At 31.8% G+C, this 19,035-nt stretch overlaps 3 protein-coding genes across 6 annotated transcripts; 1 reads left to right on the top strand and 2 right to left on the bottom strand.

The window, feature by feature from the left end:
- Window positions 1-646: 646 nt before the first annotated feature.
- Window positions 647-1,781, bottom strand: LOC100800372 (heat shock 22 kDa protein, mitochondrial). The gene is given in 2 exon segments (XM_041005113.1): window positions 647-1,166; window positions 1,243-1,781. Coding segments are annotated over 2 exon segments (495 nt in total). The 5' UTR covers window positions 1,395-1,781; the 3' UTR covers window positions 647-823.
- Window positions 1,782-3,794: 2,013 nt separating this feature from the next.
- On the bottom strand, window positions 3,795-7,665 carry LOC100795602 (mitochondrial import inner membrane translocase subunit TIM22-4). 4 transcript variants are annotated; one of them, XR_416093.3, is made up of 6 exons: window positions 7,484-7,659; window positions 7,036-7,211; window positions 6,305-6,495; window positions 6,128-6,200; window positions 4,423-4,597; window positions 4,095-4,328 (listed from the first exon to the last, which is right to left on the bottom strand). XR_416093.3 is itself a non-coding variant. In XM_003534318.5 (5 exons), exons 2-5 carry the CDS (start codon window positions 7,196-7,198, stop codon window positions 4,003-4,005), a joined length of 513 nt encoding a protein of 170 aa, XP_003534366.1. In that variant the 5' UTR covers window positions 7,199-7,211; window positions 7,484-7,665; the 3' UTR covers window positions 3,795-4,002. The 4 variants fall into 4 exon arrangements, 3 of the variants coding, with proteins under 3 accessions (XP_003534366.1, XP_006587678.1, XP_014617822.1); XM_003534318.5 differs by lacking the exons at window positions 4,095-4,328; window positions 4,423-4,597 and adding an exon at window positions 3,795-4,088 and having other exon boundaries at window positions 7,484-7,665; XM_006587615.3 differs by having other exon boundaries at window positions 3,795-4,597.
- A 2,965-nt stretch (window positions 7,666-10,630) lies between these two features.
- Window positions 10,631-17,168, top strand: LOC100796129 (conserved oligomeric Golgi complex subunit 7). The gene is made up of 10 exons (XM_003534319.5): window positions 10,631-11,043; window positions 11,343-11,432; window positions 11,546-11,665; window positions 11,775-11,876; window positions 11,963-12,243; window positions 12,544-12,689; window positions 13,405-13,603; window positions 14,108-14,777; window positions 15,503-15,832; window positions 16,658-17,168. The coding sequence occupies exons 1-10, from the start codon at window positions 10,759-10,761 to the stop codon at window positions 16,937-16,939; spliced, it is 2,505 nt and encodes an 834-aa protein (XP_003534367.1). The 5' UTR covers window positions 10,631-10,758; the 3' UTR covers window positions 16,940-17,168.
- The last annotated feature ends 1,867 nt before the right edge of the window (window positions 17,169-19,035 follow it).

A 19,035-nucleotide genomic window follows, 5' to 3' on the forward strand; every position in this document is an offset into this window, starting at 1 on the left:
CATATATAATATGGTTTTTGTTATTTTCGATGCGATTTCAATTGCGAAAAATGCTTACTATTTTGGATGAAAGGTTTATCTTGGAGACGTGGATTACACAATTAAGTAACGTTTGTTTTATTTGCTCTTCCTGATAAAGAAGCTTTCAACTTTGTCTTTTAATTGAAAAATAATTACAAGTTTTAGACACTAATTGAAAAAAAAAGTAGTTAAGAAATCCAATTCAAAATTGTCAAGTAGCTTATTATTCCAATAACTTTAGTGTGCGGAACAATAAAAATAATACTCATAAACTTGTTAAAAAGCATTTAACAATGAGGAAAAAATGTCATGTACCAATGGCTTTTGATTAGAATAATGTGGCAGATTGCGGGGAGAGAGGATGGTGATGCCATGTTGGTAGATTGATTGCAACGTGATTGATCAAGGCAAATGGGAGCCTGACGATCGAGGATCGAGGAAGCAGTTTCTTGCACTAGTTGAGGAGGTTTACTAATTTTGTTGATTTCTAATTACTTTTCCTTTATCTATGTACTTAAGATTCATAGTTCTAAAAAAGGATCAGCCACCAAAGGCTTTATTTTATGAATTTAACATTACATGTATTCCATGGATAAGTCAAATTCAAATTGCAGAAGCAACAAGCTCATTCACAAATCTACGTACAAAGATTTTATTACAGAGAAGAGTTTAAGTTATAAGAAACTAAACACAAACGTATGAAGTTTAAAAACAAAAACAGATCATGAGCAAAGCCATTAAGTCGTTGTTTCATCTACTAACTAGATCCAAAGAAACAAGTGTGCTTAACTGCTTAATTATTCTATTCAACCTTAACATTGGCGGCATCTTTCGTCTCCTCTTCCTTCTTTTTAGGCACAACGACATAGAGCACGCCGTTATTCATCTCAGCTTTGATCTGGTCAAACTTGTAGAGCTTATCCACCGGCAAGTCAATCTTGCAAGTGTAGGGAGGAGCGCTCTATTTCTCGTCGCCTTCACCTTTGACGGCGAGAGTGTTCTGCTCCACCGAGATCTTCACATGTTCCTTTCCGAGCCCAGGCATGTTCACGCGGAGAAGCAGAACATCCTTCGTCTCTTTCGCGTCCCACTCCCATCCGCGACGAGATTCATCATGTTCAGAACCTGGCTCGAATCCAACACGCCTTCAAAATATATAGCAAGAAGTTAAGTGAGATTTACAGAATCAGCAAACAAAAGCAACTACGTACACGTACGTACGTACCTGAGCGAGAGCCACGATCGTCGTTGTCATCGGCGTGGTCGTTGAAGGAGCGGTGGGAAGCGGAAGCGGCGGGGCGAAGGAGAGTGGGAGACTTGCAGGAAAGAAGTGAAGAGTAGACAAAGCGCTTCAGAATGAGAGAGGACGCCATTGTGCGAATGAGATGAGAGTGAGGAGCTATATATATAAAGGTTCAGAGTACGTAGTAATATTCTGTTGTAAGAGATTCTAGAAGCAAATCCGTGATTAGTCATCGTGATTCGTGACCGTGCTCTCACACTTTCCTCGTGCATCCAGCTTGTATATAATTCATTCATTTTCATTGGCCTCCTTAAAATAAAAAATGACTTTTCGGTTTACTGTCACAATTTAATTTTGCTCTTTCTCATTAGGAGCTAGGATAGATGTTAATTCAATTTTCACTGAAAATAATTAGGACACATATTTACTTTTTAATGAATTAAGTTCTATATATATTTTTTTATCATAAAACTGTTTTAAACATCATTATTGAAAAATAATTCATGAATCTTAGCTATTAAACTATTAATTGATGTTTAAAAGAAAAAATTACAAAGATGATAAGTGATATAATATATTAAGAAAATAAATAAATAATAAGTATTAATTAACACATTTAATATGTAAAAATATTGACATATCATTACCCTATGCTAGTAGCACCTGTTAATTGCTATGCGTTGAAACCTTTTTTCATACAAATTCCCAAAACGTATAATATACTTCCTCCGTCTTATTATAATTACCCTGTAAAAAAATTAACTTAAATAATTGTTATTTTAATTTTTCTAATATAATATTAATTATGTTTTTTTCATTTAAAAAAATTTCATTTTTCACTTATTTCCTTAAATATGTATTAGATTTTTCCTTAAATATATATTAATTTTTTCTATTTAAGATAAATTTTTATTATTTTTATTCTTTATGTAATTTCATATTTTTCAGTTACTCTAACAAATAATTTTATCAATCACTTATAATTTAATAACATAATTTTTTAACTTTTAATAATTTTTAATTACTAGCTATCTTTTTAGCTAATTTATCAAAAATAATCTAAATCCACACTAATATATATTTACTAAAAAAAGGCTTAATTATATAATTAATCTCTTAATTATATTTTAAGATTCAATTTGATCCTTTAATTATTAAAATTTTTAATTTAATTTCTTATTTATTTAAAATACAACAATCATATGCTTTCTGCCAATTTGTTACATTCACTAACGTTGACCATCATCACCCTCTTTCTCTTTTCCTTCATCCATCAAAAGCCAAATGACCACACCCATGACCCCACCAACCTCTGTCATGCCACCATCATGTCACTTTGTGTCACGAGGAACCTAAAATTGCACCCACCATGTGAGTGGGAGAGAAAACAGAGTTTGCACCCACCATTCGACATGTTAAAGTTTTAGGAAATGTCAACTTCAAAAATTTTAAAATTGATTGCTATAGCAAATGATTTTAAAAATACAATATTTTACATAACTTATATTAACAACCAATGTAAAAGTGATGATTTTTGTCAATTAACTTGAGAAATCTGACAATTGAGAAATCAAATTAAACTTTTTAATAATTGAGAGATTAAATTAATTTTTAAGATATAATCAAGGGATAAATTGTACAATTAAACCAAAAAAATCCTTTAGATACTTGTACAAAATACTAATAGATTTAAAATTTGTGTTTGTGGACCACCTTCGAAATAATAAAAATGAATAAATAATGAACTAATTTTAAAAATTAGCTTTGATTTGATGATTTATGGTCGCTATTACATATTATTCAATAGAATGAAAATTTAGGATCACGTAATTCCTTAAGTAATGTTTGTGTTGGTTATTTTATAGGTATTGTTTTGTGAATTGTAAAATAAGTCATTAATTTTTTAATTTTGGAATGTCGAAAAATACTAAGTCGGGTTACGTCTTGGACATTTTACAAAATAAAACATTTTTACAATAACTAAGTAGAAAGAGAGATCTGAAATTGTTAACTCATTTTCATTTTTTAAAATATAAATGGGATAAAATATTTAAGTAACAATCTTTAAGAAAAATTACTTAACTCTGATAAGATAATACACAAAACATGTTAATGACTAGAATGATTTAATAAGTCATTTATCATTCCCTCATGAGGGGTCTATTGTGGACAATTTTCCTTTATTAAATATGTATTTGTTAACCAAGATCTTTCAAATTTGAAATAAGAAATCTAGTCTGCCAGTTGGTCGAAGTTATGTAAGAAGAAACGAATGTAACATTTTTGCAACTTTTAAAACAAAATTAAAACAAACAAAACCTGTGAAGCAAAATTGAAATCTTGAGTAAAAGTGAAGACATGGACAATGGATAGCGGAACTGAAATGAATTAAAAAAAAAAAAAATTATAGCATATCACTTGCATAACCACATTCAATTTATACCTAACAGCCAAATTATATTTTTTCACCTAAACAGATAATGACAGCGGTGAATAATGAATATACCATAGAATTATTCAGACATACGAATGCACAAAGAAAACAACCATTTTAATTATTTAATACTAAATCAAATCATTACATCACCTTTCTCCAGATTAGAAATGCATTTGCAAATGACATCGTATTGATGTAAAATAAATACTGCAATATGTGTGCTCCCCCAATCACGTCCCGCATCAAATGGGCAAAAGACTTAACCAAGAACTCAAAATGTGTTAGGCTAACGTCAATTCCCTTATTGATGTCTCTCCAAAAACTTCTCTATTACGACTGAGAATGCCGCAAAGCCAGCACAACCAGCACACGCTGCTTTTGGGCCACCTAGAACCATGTGACAACAGGGGAAACATCGATGGACATCATGGAGAAAAAACAAAGGCAGAGAAAGATTCATAAAAAGGAGTAACATTGTGGATTTCAATTCATTATCATTCTATTATACCTCCTCAACCTCTTCCCATGTATCATTTTTTTTTTCATGTCCCGCCCAAGGTACTACTATCAAAAACCCCATGAAAACTGGTGCTTACTCAACTTTATTCTCTGATTTTCAGTTTTTATCTACAGCACAAAGAACATTTAAATATAAAACTACTTTGAAAAGGAATAACAGAATAATTTTAAAAACAACCTTGTGTTTTGGAGTAAAATATACCAAGATTATTGTTGTTATGGCACCCGGAAGAACAAAAATAACCTCTCTCATGTGCACTTAGCCATGCTCCCTGTACCGCACTCCTCTATAGGGAAGCAGCACTCCTGTAGGGAACTATTCTTTCAGTGGGTTGGTATGCTTTTTAAGTTAGGGTACTCCATCAAAGCTTTAACACCTGGGTAAGGAATCCTAAATAAGAATGTAGTATAAGTAGTTCAAGCTTGGACTCACTTAAAAGCTGTAGGTAGGGAGCACTCTCTTTTCCAAATGCACACATGTGAGTATCAGAGTACACAAGTACTTGCATGCATTACATCACCCTTGACCTGGTCAACCCATCAACATCACTCACAACTTCCATCTTTCTTAGCCATTATATATAATTACTTGTATCTTCATTAAAGGATTTAAATTGAAATATCTAAATAAAACAAAATCATTTTTCTAGGGTTATAATCATTAAATTCTGTTGTAAAACAAGAGTATACTGGTAATAAAATGTTGAGGACTTGAGGTTATGTGCCCTTTCACAAATAGAGCCTAGATGCAAAGCAGAGAGCAGAGCAACGAACTTTGTTGTAAGTTTATCATTTTCCCAAACAAGATTACAAGAGAAGAGCATAGGCTCTTGAAAATCAATGATACACTCTTCAACAATCAAGCCTTTCCCCACTAGAGGGAGTCAACTATATGGATCTGATCAAAGGATGCCATAATATTTTGTCATAAATAATTTCTATAGACAAATTATTGACTTCTAAATTTTTCTTAATGACTACGCCTATAAAAAATTTTAGTTCGTCTCTAGCAGTCAAGCCATCCTCCATCTGATCTACTCTCCTTACTGGGGCTTCTACATGTCATCTGCAACATGTCTGAACCACCAAAGGTTGGTTTCTCATTTTTTTCTACAATAGGTGTTAGCCTAACTTTTTTTTCTGATGCATTCATTCTAATTTTCTAAATCCAGTGTTGTCAAATATATCTGCGGATCTGCCTATCCAACATAGCATTTTCCATCTCTGTTGCCTTAAATTTTTTCTCTTGTTGGATTTTTACCACCTAATATTCAGTTTCATACAACATTGCATGTCTTAATAAATTCTCCTTTAAGCTTGAGTGATACCTTTATGGTCACAGTCCACAGATAACACTTGAAGCGCCTCCATCCAAATCACTTTAATAATATGATTTACATCTCCCTCTTTATAAAAAAACACGCTCTTAAACATATAGCAAAAGTTTAGTTTAGATGGCTATCAATTACCCTAGTCCTTACCACCCAAGTATAAGCATCCCATAGGCTTGTCACTTATGGTCATCCTGCCTTAGTTTTATAGACATTATATGATTAGCCTAGAATACAATAACTAGCTATATTTGAAAAGCATCATACTCCTCACACTTCAGAGATGAGCATAAGCACATTTCTACGAGTACGAAAAATATAAGCAACTAAAATTTTGATTTCTTAATATCTGCAAAAGATGAACCACTTCCCAAAGTGCATCCTTTTTTTAAGAAACTCAAAGAAACCAAACATACAATAGCAAAGTGGAATCTTGAAGTATCACAATTTTGGGTATAAGGTTTCTAAGTCTATTCTATACATGCCTTGAAATGCCATGTATGCCTGTCATTTGTAACATATAAGAGAAAGAAAAACATGATAAAAATGACAGAAAATGAAAGAAGAAAGAGTTACCTTTTGCTGATATTGCACCTCCAGTTGCACATCCAGCAACAACGGTATTTGTTATGTCATGTTTTGCTCGAGCCTGTGAAATAAAACCAAGGACACAGATGGTAAGATGAAGAATGAACCTTACATGCTTAATGTAAATATATATTTTCATTTCTCAAATGATCAAATCCAATAGACCTTCTCAACAACACACTCGGCAGCTGAGAATATGAAACCCATAACAGCAAATGCTTTGGCTGAACTCCAACTCCTTCGCCCCATCTGTTTTGCTTGATATATAAGCTGTTGTCTGCCGGTCATTTCCTCCTGCATCAATGGGTTGTCCAGTGCTCCAAGAAATAAACCCATGAAGATGCCAAGCCCGCCACCTGAAAAAACATCACATGAATCCCAAGAAACACATTTTTTACAATATACATCTCAACATGCAATAGCTGTCAAAATCTAGGAAAAAAAAAGCTCAAGTTCATTCAATGACATATTTGATATGGAGGTACCCCCTCGGTTTGAATCTGTTGAAGGTAAAGTACATGAGCTTAAAAAGGCTCTAAATGGACTGAATGAAACAGACCCTAAAGAAAAAAACTAGTGGGAATACTAATCTACTTGTCTCACAAGTATGATAAAGTTTCAGCAGTAAGGATGGTGAGTCGAATTATGCATGATCTTAAAAATCCCATCTTATAGCTGTCCATCATACTAAGTACCTAAAAGGTACTTGTGGAAAGAACATTCATAGGTCCTACATTGTCAAACAATACTGAGTACTAAGTAACGCTAGGCTCATATCAGTCATATGACTTCTGCATCATTAAGCAGAGGTGAAATATGTGCTAAAATCTATCGGAAAAACAGGAAAAAAAGAAAAAAGAAAAAAGAAAAGAAGAAGTGAGGATTGAATGGCATACCCATGACTCCACTGACAACACTGCGCACTGCACAATTGTTCCAAATGTCTTGACCACGGATTTCCTCTACCGAGGGCAGTCTTATGGGCTCAATCTGAGGGTTCTCTAGTCGTGTTGAGTTCAAAGAAGCATTTTCAATTCCTTTAGCAGAGTCATCAGCCATTGGTAAAGCAGAGCTATGTAATGAAGAAATAATGTTTATTATAAAGCACAAATACTCAAAATATCTATCAATACAGATACAGCAGAGTCAGTTGTCAAGTATTAAAACGAAAATTAATGAATCCAATTGAGATAAAAGGATTCATAACGTTATAATGAATCATATGAGAGGTAAGGCAAAGCAGAGGGAGATAGAGAATGTGGTTGGCACGAGTAACACATGGAGACAGGTAGAAAAGCAAATTTCTTCGAAAACACTACTAACAGATGATAAAGTAAGCTAAACCTAATGCTTGATGCTCGTTGAAGGTGAGTAAGACGAGATTGAAGAACGGTAGAGGTTCGGCGTGAGAGGTGGGAAGGCGGCACAGGGGGTGTCTGGAAGTAGAATATAATCGGGGACACTAGGGTACTCCACTCAATTCACATTTTTCTTTTCATTTTCACATTTATGACTTTATCTTACGGTGGCCGGTGGGTCAATTTTTGTATGCTACATGTTTTATTATTATTATTTGGATAAATTACTCGGTTTCACAATTCTTATATTATAGTTTGAAAGTTATTTTTTTTAGTATTTATTATTTATATTTTAATTTTTTTAATTTTTATATTATAAAAATGATATTTTTAATTTTAATTGTTGAAAATGATATTTTTATTCATATAATCTATATTTTAATTACTTTTTAATCATTATTATAAAAAAATATAAAAATAATTAATTATTTTTTATTACGAATTACTTATTAATATTTTTATAATTAATTACAATTGTTAATATTACTTATATTTTCATGATAAAAAATATAAGAAAATTAAAATATAAAATATAAAAATTAAAAAATCAAAAGAGAATTAAAATATAAATTATAATGACTAAAAAAATATTCTTAAATTACAAGAACTAAGAAAATTAAAATGTAAAGTATAAAAATTAAAAAAAATTACTTTAAAATTATAAAAACTAAAATATATTAAATCTTATTTTTTTAAATAAAATTAGTCAATGACATTAAGGTCCTTACAGAAAGTACATGAAAACCTAACGTACCCTTCCCTCACCCAAACCACCGTCTCCACCGTGCCAGCCTTCCCCGTCGGCAGCTCCGTCAGCACCATCCCGGAGCAATACACGTTCATTCTGCTGGCTAAGATCTAAGTAAGGCTTGGATTGGTAATATCCAATCCAAATTCATTTTTAAATGGATTGGATTTTAAATACAAGTCCATATTTCAAATTAAGTTGCTATACAATTTGTTAAACATATAGTAGTCGTTTCTCTGTAACAACATCTAATATATCCACATGTTGTACTTAAATAAAGCTCAAAGGCCAAAATGCTTACAAAAATATTAAACTAATTACTAAAGGTGCAAACCTCTTAAGTCATTTTAAAGAATACTAAAAATGATCCTACTAAAAAGAATCATAACTATTCTTGTATGCCATAACCATATATTCTTATATGCGAAAAGTGAAAACTAATTGCTAATGAATATTGGGTAACTTCAAGTTCCTAATTTCCAAAACCAATATAAATTCACAACACTGGAGTTTCCTCATGGAATAAAACCAAATGATCAAATAGTCAAGGTCAATAGCACATCAGTGAGATCTTTCTTCTTGCTTAAAGGTAGTAAATAAATAAACAAATAAAAGCAAATGGCATGCAAAAATTTGTTGTGCTGCACGATATTAAATATCAGTCAGGAATATCTTAATGGAAAGGTAAGCATCATATATATGAGTTCAGATTTGGGATGTCAAGATGCATTTACAATTAAACAAATCTAAAGCTAAGTCAATCACCCCTCTAAACAAATCCAAATCTAAATCAAAGTTACAAACACATGGATATCATTCAGGTATGTGTTGTTATTTCATAAAAAACCCGGAATACTATTTACTGCTAAATACTATAAGTACAGTTTTATTATCACTAAAATAATTTTATGTAAATTTAATTTATTTTATTTACTACTATTTAATTTATAAACATATATTTTTCTCATTTGATGATATAATTAGTTCTTAAAAAATTAAAACAATTTACACATTTTATCAAGCAACTTTTAATTAAAAATAATAATAAAAAACTTCTACTTTTTATTTTAAGCTCTTATTTTTAACTTTAATTTATAAGTAACTTTTAAATCAACATTAAGCTGGGCCAAACATACCCTAATCTATTTAAAAAATAAACTTATGTAGCACGAGTATAATTTATTTTTTGAACAAAACTCAAGTATATTTTGAAGTATTATTAATGTTAAGAAATTGATTTCAATATAATTTAGTAATATTAAATTAATAAAAAAACATTTTAATATAATAATACATGATTAAATAGTTATACTCCATAAAAAAATAATTATACAAATTCATTTTTCATTTTAACCATTGCATTTCCCAACATTAAATTCAACTAACTATGAGAATTTTTTACAAGCTAAAATGTAACTTTAGTTCTTCTATTTTTTAAATTTATAATTTTATTTTTCCAATTTTTTAATTAAAACATTTTGTTCTTTACTTTTAAATTTTTTATGATTTTGATCTCTTATTTTTAAAAAATTTACAATTTTAATCTTTATGACTAATTTTTAACTTTAATTTATGTACTCTATAAACATTGAGCGACAACTATTTATTTATTATATACATGAAAAATATTTTTAAAAATTATTTAATTGCTAAAAAACTTAATTTATTAAAAAAAATTAAACAAGTACTCAGGCAACAAGTCTGAAATTAATCAAGAAGATTAAGATGGCATATTTTTTAAAAGCAAAAAATAAAATGACTCAATTAAAAAATAAGAGACTAAAATTGTAAATTTTTCAAAAGTGAAAAACAAAATGTTGTAATTAAAAAATAAAAAAACTAAAATCACACATTTGAAAAAATAAGGGAATGAAAATTACATTTTAACCTTTTTTATATAATATATTTTTTCATTTATTAATTTAATTGGAAAGAATTATTTCCATAACAAGAAATAAGAATTCAGATGTATCTTCTATGCTACTTAGTTCAGTAAACGAAAAAAACGGTGCGTTTGAAGTTATTAAATTTTCAGGAAAGGACCCTGTGAATTGGATATTATACTTTGTTGTTTGTTCGTCACGATAAACTTATGTTTATGTATTCAGAGAAAAAAAAAAAAAAACCTTATGTTTATGCTTCGTTTGATTTAGAGGATGAATAATTTTTTTTTATCAATAAAAATTTAACATCAATATCAATGAGTTTATTATATATATATTTTTTATAAAAAAGGAATTTATAATATTTAGACACTTTTATTATATATAATTTAATCAATTAAACTAAACGGTTAAAGTGAAAATAAAGAGAATAAAAATATAATTTTCTAAAAATTAAAATAAAGTATAAAAGTTATAAGTTACAAAAGTACAAAATTCCAATATTATTTTCATCTTTCCTTCCGGAGAGACTCTAAACCACCGGTGATATAGTAATTGTATGTTGGTGCATCTTGCAGTTGCAGGCATTTGGAGCCTGAAGAGAAGAGAAGACGATTAGTTTCTTCGACCATGATGCTGGATTTGGGTTCGTTCTCGAATGAGAACTTTGACCCGAAGAAATGGATCAACTCAGCGTGTCAGAGTCGGCACCCTCAGGACTCTTTGGACAAACACCTGGTGGACATGGAGATGAAGCTCCAGATGGTCTCCGAGGAAATCGCCGCCTCGCTCGAGGAGCAGAGCTCCGCCGCTCTCCTCCGCGTCCCCCGCGCCACTCGCGACGTCATCCGCCTCCGCGACGACGCCGTTTCTCTCCGCTCCGCTGTCTCCTCCATCCTCCAGAAGCTCAAGAAGGTACGTACACAGAAATTCCGGATCGGATTAAGCTTCCGATTTGTCTTGTTTTCTAGAAATCTTACATCGCATTGAGCCGAACAACGAATCAATTATGATAGCTGAATTGGAGTTTTGAATGCTTTTGCTTTCCTTATAGATCCTTGTAGAAATTAGAGTTTGGTAACCTACTCGCCATTATGCATTATCTCGCACGCTATTGAATGGTTTGAAATTCTGATCTGGTCATTGAGATCTAGTTGAGAGCAAAAACTTGTAAATTTGCTTTAACTTATTTTTCATCCTTAATGTTGTTATAGGCAGAGGGATCATCGGCTGAATCTATAGCTGCACTTGCTAAAGTCGATGTTGTCAAACAGAGGATGGAAGCTGCATATGAAACGTTGCAGGTAGAACATGGATTGTTAATTTGCATACTGGAAAGTTGTTTGCTCATATTGATGTAATTCAGTGAGATTCTCTATGATGTGGCAGATTCACTTCATTTGCAATTTAATGACAGGATGCTGCGGGATTAACTCAACTGAGTGCGACTGTGGAGGATGTATTTGCCAGTGGAGATCTTCCTCGTGCTGCAGAAACGTTAGCTAACATGAGGCATTGCTTGTCTGCAGTCGGGGAGGTACTAATTTTCCCCGCTGCATACTTATGAAGTTCCTGAGGGTTGATATTTTATAATTTGGTTTTATATTTTTGTTTCGTTTTCATCTACCCTCTCACACTATATTTAGGTTGCTGAATTTGCCAACATAAGAAAGCAACTTGAAGTCTTGGAGGACAGGCTAGACAATATGGTGCAGCCTCGTCTTACAGATGCATTATCTAATCGTAAGGTTATAAACATATATATTGTCAAACATGTTCTTCCACCCTATGGTTTGCGTTGAATCCCTCCTTAGCTCTTATTGTTGTTATTCAGGTTGATGCTGCTCAAGATTTACGTGGAATTCTCATTAGAATTGGAAGGTTTAAGTCTCTGGAATCACAATATATAAAGGTTCACCTGAAACCCATAAAGCAGCTTTGGGAAGATTTTGATTCAAGAGAACGAGCTAGTAAGTCTGCAAATGAGAAGAATGAGATGGAGAGGACATCAAGTGGTGATGATTTTCAGTCGGTTTCACCTGCAATTCCATTCTCCAGTTGGCTACCAAGCTTTTATGATGAGCTACTACTTTATCTTGAACAAGAATGGAAATGGTACTAGTGTTAGCTTACACTGTTTTTACTGTTGAACAAATGTTTAGTTAAAGCACTACTACTAACAATATAATAATATAATTTTACTCATTTGATTGTTATCATATCTGTGTCCTGTATTAACTGTCACCAGTTGATTTTCAAGATTCTTCTTCCATGCAAAGTGGCTCACATTGCCAATAATGCTGTACTCAAAATTTAGTGCTTCGGCCTACTGAAAAATCAGCTGAAACAAAATGATACTAATCAAATTTGCATATTGAAGTAGCATAATAAAAGCATTTGAGCTGTTGCTTGCAGGTGTATGATTGCTTTCCCTGATGACTATAAAACTCTTGTCCCAAGGCTACTAAGTGAGACTATGATGGCTATAGGTTCCAGTTTCATATCTCGTATCAACCTTGCCATTGGAGATGCTGTTCCAGAAACAAAAGCACTGGCTAAAGGTGGTTCTTAGATCTTTGGAACGGTTTCCTGTCAGAGAAAGTTTTTAGCCTTGTTTACATATTTTTTGTATTTCCTTGCATATAACATTATATAACTTTTCACTATATAACAATGGTTACCTCACTGATCTTTCAAAGTGATAATGGATTTTAGTCCCTGCATATCAGGCTGTTTTTTTTGTGTATATAAAAATATAAAATAGTTGTAGATGTAGTGTTCCTTGGAGAACTATCTTGGTCAATTGGTCATTAGTTCTTGTTCCAATGAATTCTTCTTTCTGCTCACTCGTGAAAAGAATTTAATGATGAATGACTAATGAAACTTGTAATTTACATAGAGCTATATTGCAAAAAAAAAAAATCTGCTATGTACGTTGGTATTTTTTTTTTTGGTGAATTCTGCTATGTACTCTAGTGAGGCCCAAGATATGTAATTGACTGCAGTTAACTAATTATTGCATTTTTATTAATGCCAAGTTCCTTGGTCCCTTGTATCATTTATCACAATGGATCATAAAATCTTATATTTCATTCCTTTATCTTCTCTCTTAATTGACCTTCTGAAAGAATAGTATTCTCGAAGAAACCAGAGGTTTAAGTTTAGAACTGTGATAATTCAGTGTATTCATTTAACAGAAATGTAAGATATTTTAGCTATTTTGCTTTGTGTTAACTCTACAAGATGTTGATATTTTAAGCTCATGAATTTTTGTAGGTTTGTTAGATATTTTAGCTGGAGATATGCAAAAGGGTATTAAGCTTCAGACAAAGCATCTGGAGGCCTTGATTGAATTGCACAATATGACTGGGACCTTTGCAAGGAATATTCAGCACTTATTTTCTGTTTCTGATGTCCGGGTTTTAATGGATGTGCTTAAATCTGTGTACTTGCCTTATGAATCGTTTAAACAGAGGTAAAAGTGTATTTTAATTTAAAGCATAATTGAAAAAAATGATAAATTAAGTTCGGCTGATTATGCCTTTTGGCATTTGGCTTCAGTATTATGGAAGAAGTGTGTGGGTCTATGGGAGAGAATGTTAGCTTCATATCTCACAATTTTATGTCTCAAAATGTAGAAGTATAAAATAAGAGGAACAGAAAAATAAATTTTAGTAAACTACTGGTCTTATGATTTGTCATGCTCGTTATTTGAGGAATGCTAGCAACATACTCTTTTGATCACACTCTATAATTGGCTGAAATTTATTGAAAATTACAATTTTTTGTGGGTCTCACTTGTTATTTAATGGCTCTCTTTGGATTTTGTAGTTTTCAATAAATTTTAACCAATATAGTATGTAATAGAATGAGTGTGTTGCTGGCACACTCCTGATTATTATATATATAAACCCTTTTCCAATTCCTAGAAATGCACAATTTTATCCTTACTCTATCTTTTATTGGGAATATCCTACAGATATGGACAAATGGAGCGTGCCATCCTTTCCGCTGAGATTGCAGGAGTAGATTTAAGAGGAGCTGTTATACGAGGGTTGGGAGCCCAAGGTGTTGAACTCAGTGAAACAGTTCGCAGGATGGAGGAGTCTATTCCCCAAATAACTATACTTCTTGAAGCAGCTGCAGAGAGATGCATCAACTTCACTGGAGGTTCTGAGGCAGACGAGTTAATTCTTGCTCTTGATGACATAATGTTACAGTACATTTCCACTCTGCAAGAAACTCTCAAGTCACTGAGAACTGTCTGTGGTGTGGATTATGGAAGTGATGGTACTGTTAAGAAGGACATGGAGAAGAAGGATGGAAACCAAAATGCTCGGAGAGTTGATTTGATCTCTAATGAGGAGGAATGGTCGATAGTCCAAGGGGCATTGCAGATCTTGACAGTTGCAGATAATTTGACAAGCAGGTCTTCTGTATTTGAAGCATCTTTAAGAGCTACTCTTGCTAGATTGAGCACAACTCTATCTTTTTCTGCATTTGGATCAAGTTTAGACCAACACCAGACTATAAACAGTAGTGTAGATGGGGAACCATCTTATGGTGGAAGGGCTGCCTTGGATATGGCAGCACTGCGGTTGGTTGATGTGTCTGAGAAGGCAAGGAAACTCTTTAACCTTTTGAATCAGGTATATATAAGATTAGCTTTATTGTAGTCTCATTTTTCTTTTTCTTTTGGTTTAAAATAGATAGAAGGGATAGTGAATAGATTGCAAATTTGAAATTAGGAGGAACCTTTAAGATATAATGATAGGAATCTATCATATAACCCAATCCTTTTAACACTCTTTTAATCTTTTTGAATCTTCCTTTCTTCCTCCTTGCAGTGTGCTGGAATTTGGTGATGAACTGATGATTTAACTACCCCTATCCCCCCTCCCTAAAATGCTAAATATTCACATTGGTAAATATTATAATTTAAGAAAATAAATAAGTAGGGTTCTGAATTCAGAGTTCTTATGGAATTGGTGTCTTTGCAGTTTGCACATGCCCTTTAATCCCTTTATTTTGTGTCCTTCCATCTACATGCTTCTACCATAATTTTCCTGAAAAAGGTGAACATTTATTTTTTCTATTTCCTTTATATAGAATTAGATGTTTTGCAAGCAAAAAAAGAAAAGCAAAACTAAAAGGAAAATAAATGTTTTCTTTCATTGAGTTCTTTGTTGCAACCTGAAAATGGTTAATGTAGATTTAAACAACTTAAAATTTAGGCCTATTGTTTTCAATGAATGTGATTCATTGCTTTTTTAAGACCACAAGATTGCCTTGGTGTTCCTTTTTCTATGTCTGACACACTTTTCCCTGTCTTTTTATTCTTTGGTCTTACATAAAATATGACTATTTTTTGCAGTCTAGAGATCCTCGATTTCATGCACTTCCTCTTGCATCTCAAAGAGTTGCAGCATTTACAGATACAGTTAATGAACTTGTATATGATGTCCTCATATCTAAAGTACGGCAACGCCTCAGTGACGTGTCCCGTTTGCCAATTTGGTCATCAGTCGAGGAACAAGGAGCCTTTCCTCTCCCTACCTTCAGTGCATATCCACAGTCATATGTCACCAGTGTTGGTGAATATCTTCTTACTTTACCCCAACAATTGGAGCCACTTGCTGAGGGAATCTCTAACAATGAAGTCAATGATGAAGCACAGTTCTTTGCAACTGAATGGATGTTCAAGGTAACTCATAATATAAAGGAAGATCAAAGTAAACAGATTCAATTTTCCGTTTTGTCACCCTGCTAAGTTTTTTTCCACACGCATTTCATCTTTAAAAACATCACTTTAAAATTTGTTAGTGTTTGAGCTTTAATATATATATATATATATATATAGAGAGAGAGAGAGAGAGAGGGCATATCTTATGAGAGGAAACATCTTATATGAGAGTGAAAGAATTAAATCTGGACCGTATAATCATAAATACAGGGTTGAGATTTAATGTCAAAATTCACATGACTTTTTAAAAAACTCACATGACTATTAAAGATTTCTGATTTTTTTTTGTGAAGCTACAGAGTAGCTTTTGAAAAAAAAAAAATGAAAATATGACTACCTTTTGCAATGAAGAGTGTTTTCTGTAATTGCAACCAAACAAAAAACAGCTTCTTCTTTACATAGAATTTCAAGTGTCATCATTTCCTGCAATTAAATCTGAATGCTTCAGCATGAAGTTAAAATATTCTTGACACAGCATCAACTTGTTTTCTGCCTTGATATACATGTCTGTTTTCAAGGTTGAGCCTGCCTACAAGATTCTTGGATAGCTTATAAATGAAAATTTTCCTTTTATGACAAGGCAATAAAAATTATCCCAAAAAGTAAGGAAGAGGGGGATTAGTTTCCGAACGTAAGTAGATGGGTAAGATGATATATATAGGCTTGGGCTTCTGCATTAAATAAGGATTATTCAAAATGATTCTGACCTTTGATATCCTTCTTTGATGGTGAATCTCCTTTTTGTCTGCAAATTAAATGACTAATGACAAACTTTTTTCTGTTTAGGTTGCAGAGGGTGCAACTGCACTTTACATAGAGCAGTTGCGTGGGATTCAGTACATTTCAGATCGTGGAGCACAGCAGCTATCAGTTGATATTGAGTATCTTAGTAATGTGCTCTCTGCTCTTTCAATGCCAATCCCTCCAGTTCTGGCTACATTCCAAAGTTGTCTTTCTACTCCAAGAAACCAGCTAAAAGATCTTTTAAAGACAGATTCAGGAAACCAACTTGATTTGCCAACAGCAAACCTTGTCTGTAAGATGCGACGAGTGAATTTGGATTCATGAATGTTCCTTACTAACTTCAAGCAATGGAGCCCCTTCCACCCCCTCCCTCTTTCCAGACATGTTTTTGCGTTGCAGAGGAGATTCTTTTACATCCGCAATGCCTACTTGCAGTTTTTTGTCTTGTGGGTGAATATACCTGCTTGCATATTGAATTTGTAACTAGTTACAAAAGGGATACAATCTGCTGCATTTGGTTTATCGGAGAAAAGAAAGAGTAGTCTGTCAGAAATCGTTGCTTTCTTTCTTTCTATTGTTTGAAGCCAATCTACGAAGATGGAGCTCTCGCGTGAAAGTCATCTTCCATGTCTAATCCATCACTTTTAAAGAAGTTTAACAAAATTATTTTAATTTTAAAAATATAAATATAATCCGACGAGAGAAATTTAAATATTCAAATACAAACTGAGAAGCCCAGTTATACACATTGTTTTGAGTAAATAATTATGCAGGAGTGGATCTTATGTGACATTTTCAATTGACAAGATATGTGAAAGTTTTATGTTTATTTTCTTTTAGTTTCATTATTTAAAATTAAATAATTGGTATTATGCGCACTACACTATTATCTATAATCATTTTCATTTATTAATTAATTTTCAATATGTATGCATTATTAAAAAAATACTTTAGAGACAATAGAAATTGTTTGACTCTAGTTGTAAAGAAGATATTTTCCCCTTTCTTTTGATGGACATTAAATATAAGCAAGGTTTTATCAAAATTTGTAAAAAAAAAAGTATCAAAAAATAAATTAGAAATATAACTTAATGTGTACTTGAATGAATATCAAGTATAAATTTCAGATTGAACCTTATGTCACAATTGTAGGAAATTGATTTCAGAGGATTACTAAACAAGCACTTAAACCGATGGAAAACCAACATAAGATGAAACAAATTCAGTCCGTAAGGGGAAGGGGGAAGCCGAAGACGAAAAAAAAAGTTGTTGTACATACTTTATTTATGATCCATTTGTTTGGATGAAAGGAAAATCAGAGAGAAAAAATTTAAAATTTGAATTGAAAAGAAAATGAGAAGAAAAAAAGATAATTTTTAGGATAAATAATCATTTTTGTCCTTGAATGTGTAATTCGCTGAAAAATATGTCATGAAAATACAAATTTTAGTCCCCGAGAGTGTAAAAAGTGCGACAAATATATCCGACCGTTAATAAAGTAGCTTATGTGGCACGTAGGGACAAATTTGTCACTAAAATAATTATCAACGTGGTCATCTCTAATTTTCAGCATAGGGATATATTTATCATATAATATTTTTTTGACTTTTCTTCTTTCTACCTTGCTGATAAATGTGTCCCTGAAAGTGTAAGTGCGACAAATATATCCAAACGTTAATAGTAGATTGTGACTAATTATTATAATTTGAAAAAATTTATAATGATTGCAACAATTATTTTTTTAAACAAATTCATAAATTAAATTGAGTCTAAAAGAAAAAATAATACTCGTTTTATAAACTATAAATAATTTTTACACTCTCATGCTTGATGAAATGTTCAAGTAAAAAAAATATTTATTGGAAATCATTATAGTTAAATTAGATCCATGAATAATTTTTAAGGAAAATTTCAATTGTAATGACACTTTTAATTTGTAAAAAGCACTCACCTCTTTTGGAATGATTTTTTTAAAGGTTATGATTTTTTAAATGATCAATCAATAAAAAATAATTGTGTATGATTTAAAAAAAATTAAAAATCAACAAACTTTTATTATACTTTGTTATTTGATGTCATTGCATATACTAATAGACATTCATATTTTATTATGAAAAATTTATTAAATAAATTAAATAAATAGTGCTTCATTAAATAGAAACAATAATTTTCTTATCGTTTTACAGTAATTTTCTTTTCTTTTGTTTTGGTAGCTTCTATTTAAGAGTTAACAATCAAAAGATTGATTTTTTTGTAGTGGAAGAAAAGTAAGAAGAATTTGTCAAAGTAATAAAAATTCACTTCCATTGGTAATATTTTATGCATGTCTCAACAGTTGATGAAACTAAAAATTATATAACTGAAACAAACACTTACCGGGTGTGATATAGCTCTCCCAAAAATTGTCGCAATCATTATAA

Source organism: Glycine max, chromosome 9 (genome assembly GCF_000004515.6).
Source record: "Glycine max cultivar Williams 82 chromosome 9, Glycine_max_v4.0, whole genome shotgun sequence".
NCBI classification, from domain to species: Eukaryota; Viridiplantae; Streptophyta; class Magnoliopsida; order Fabales; family Fabaceae; genus Glycine; species Glycine max.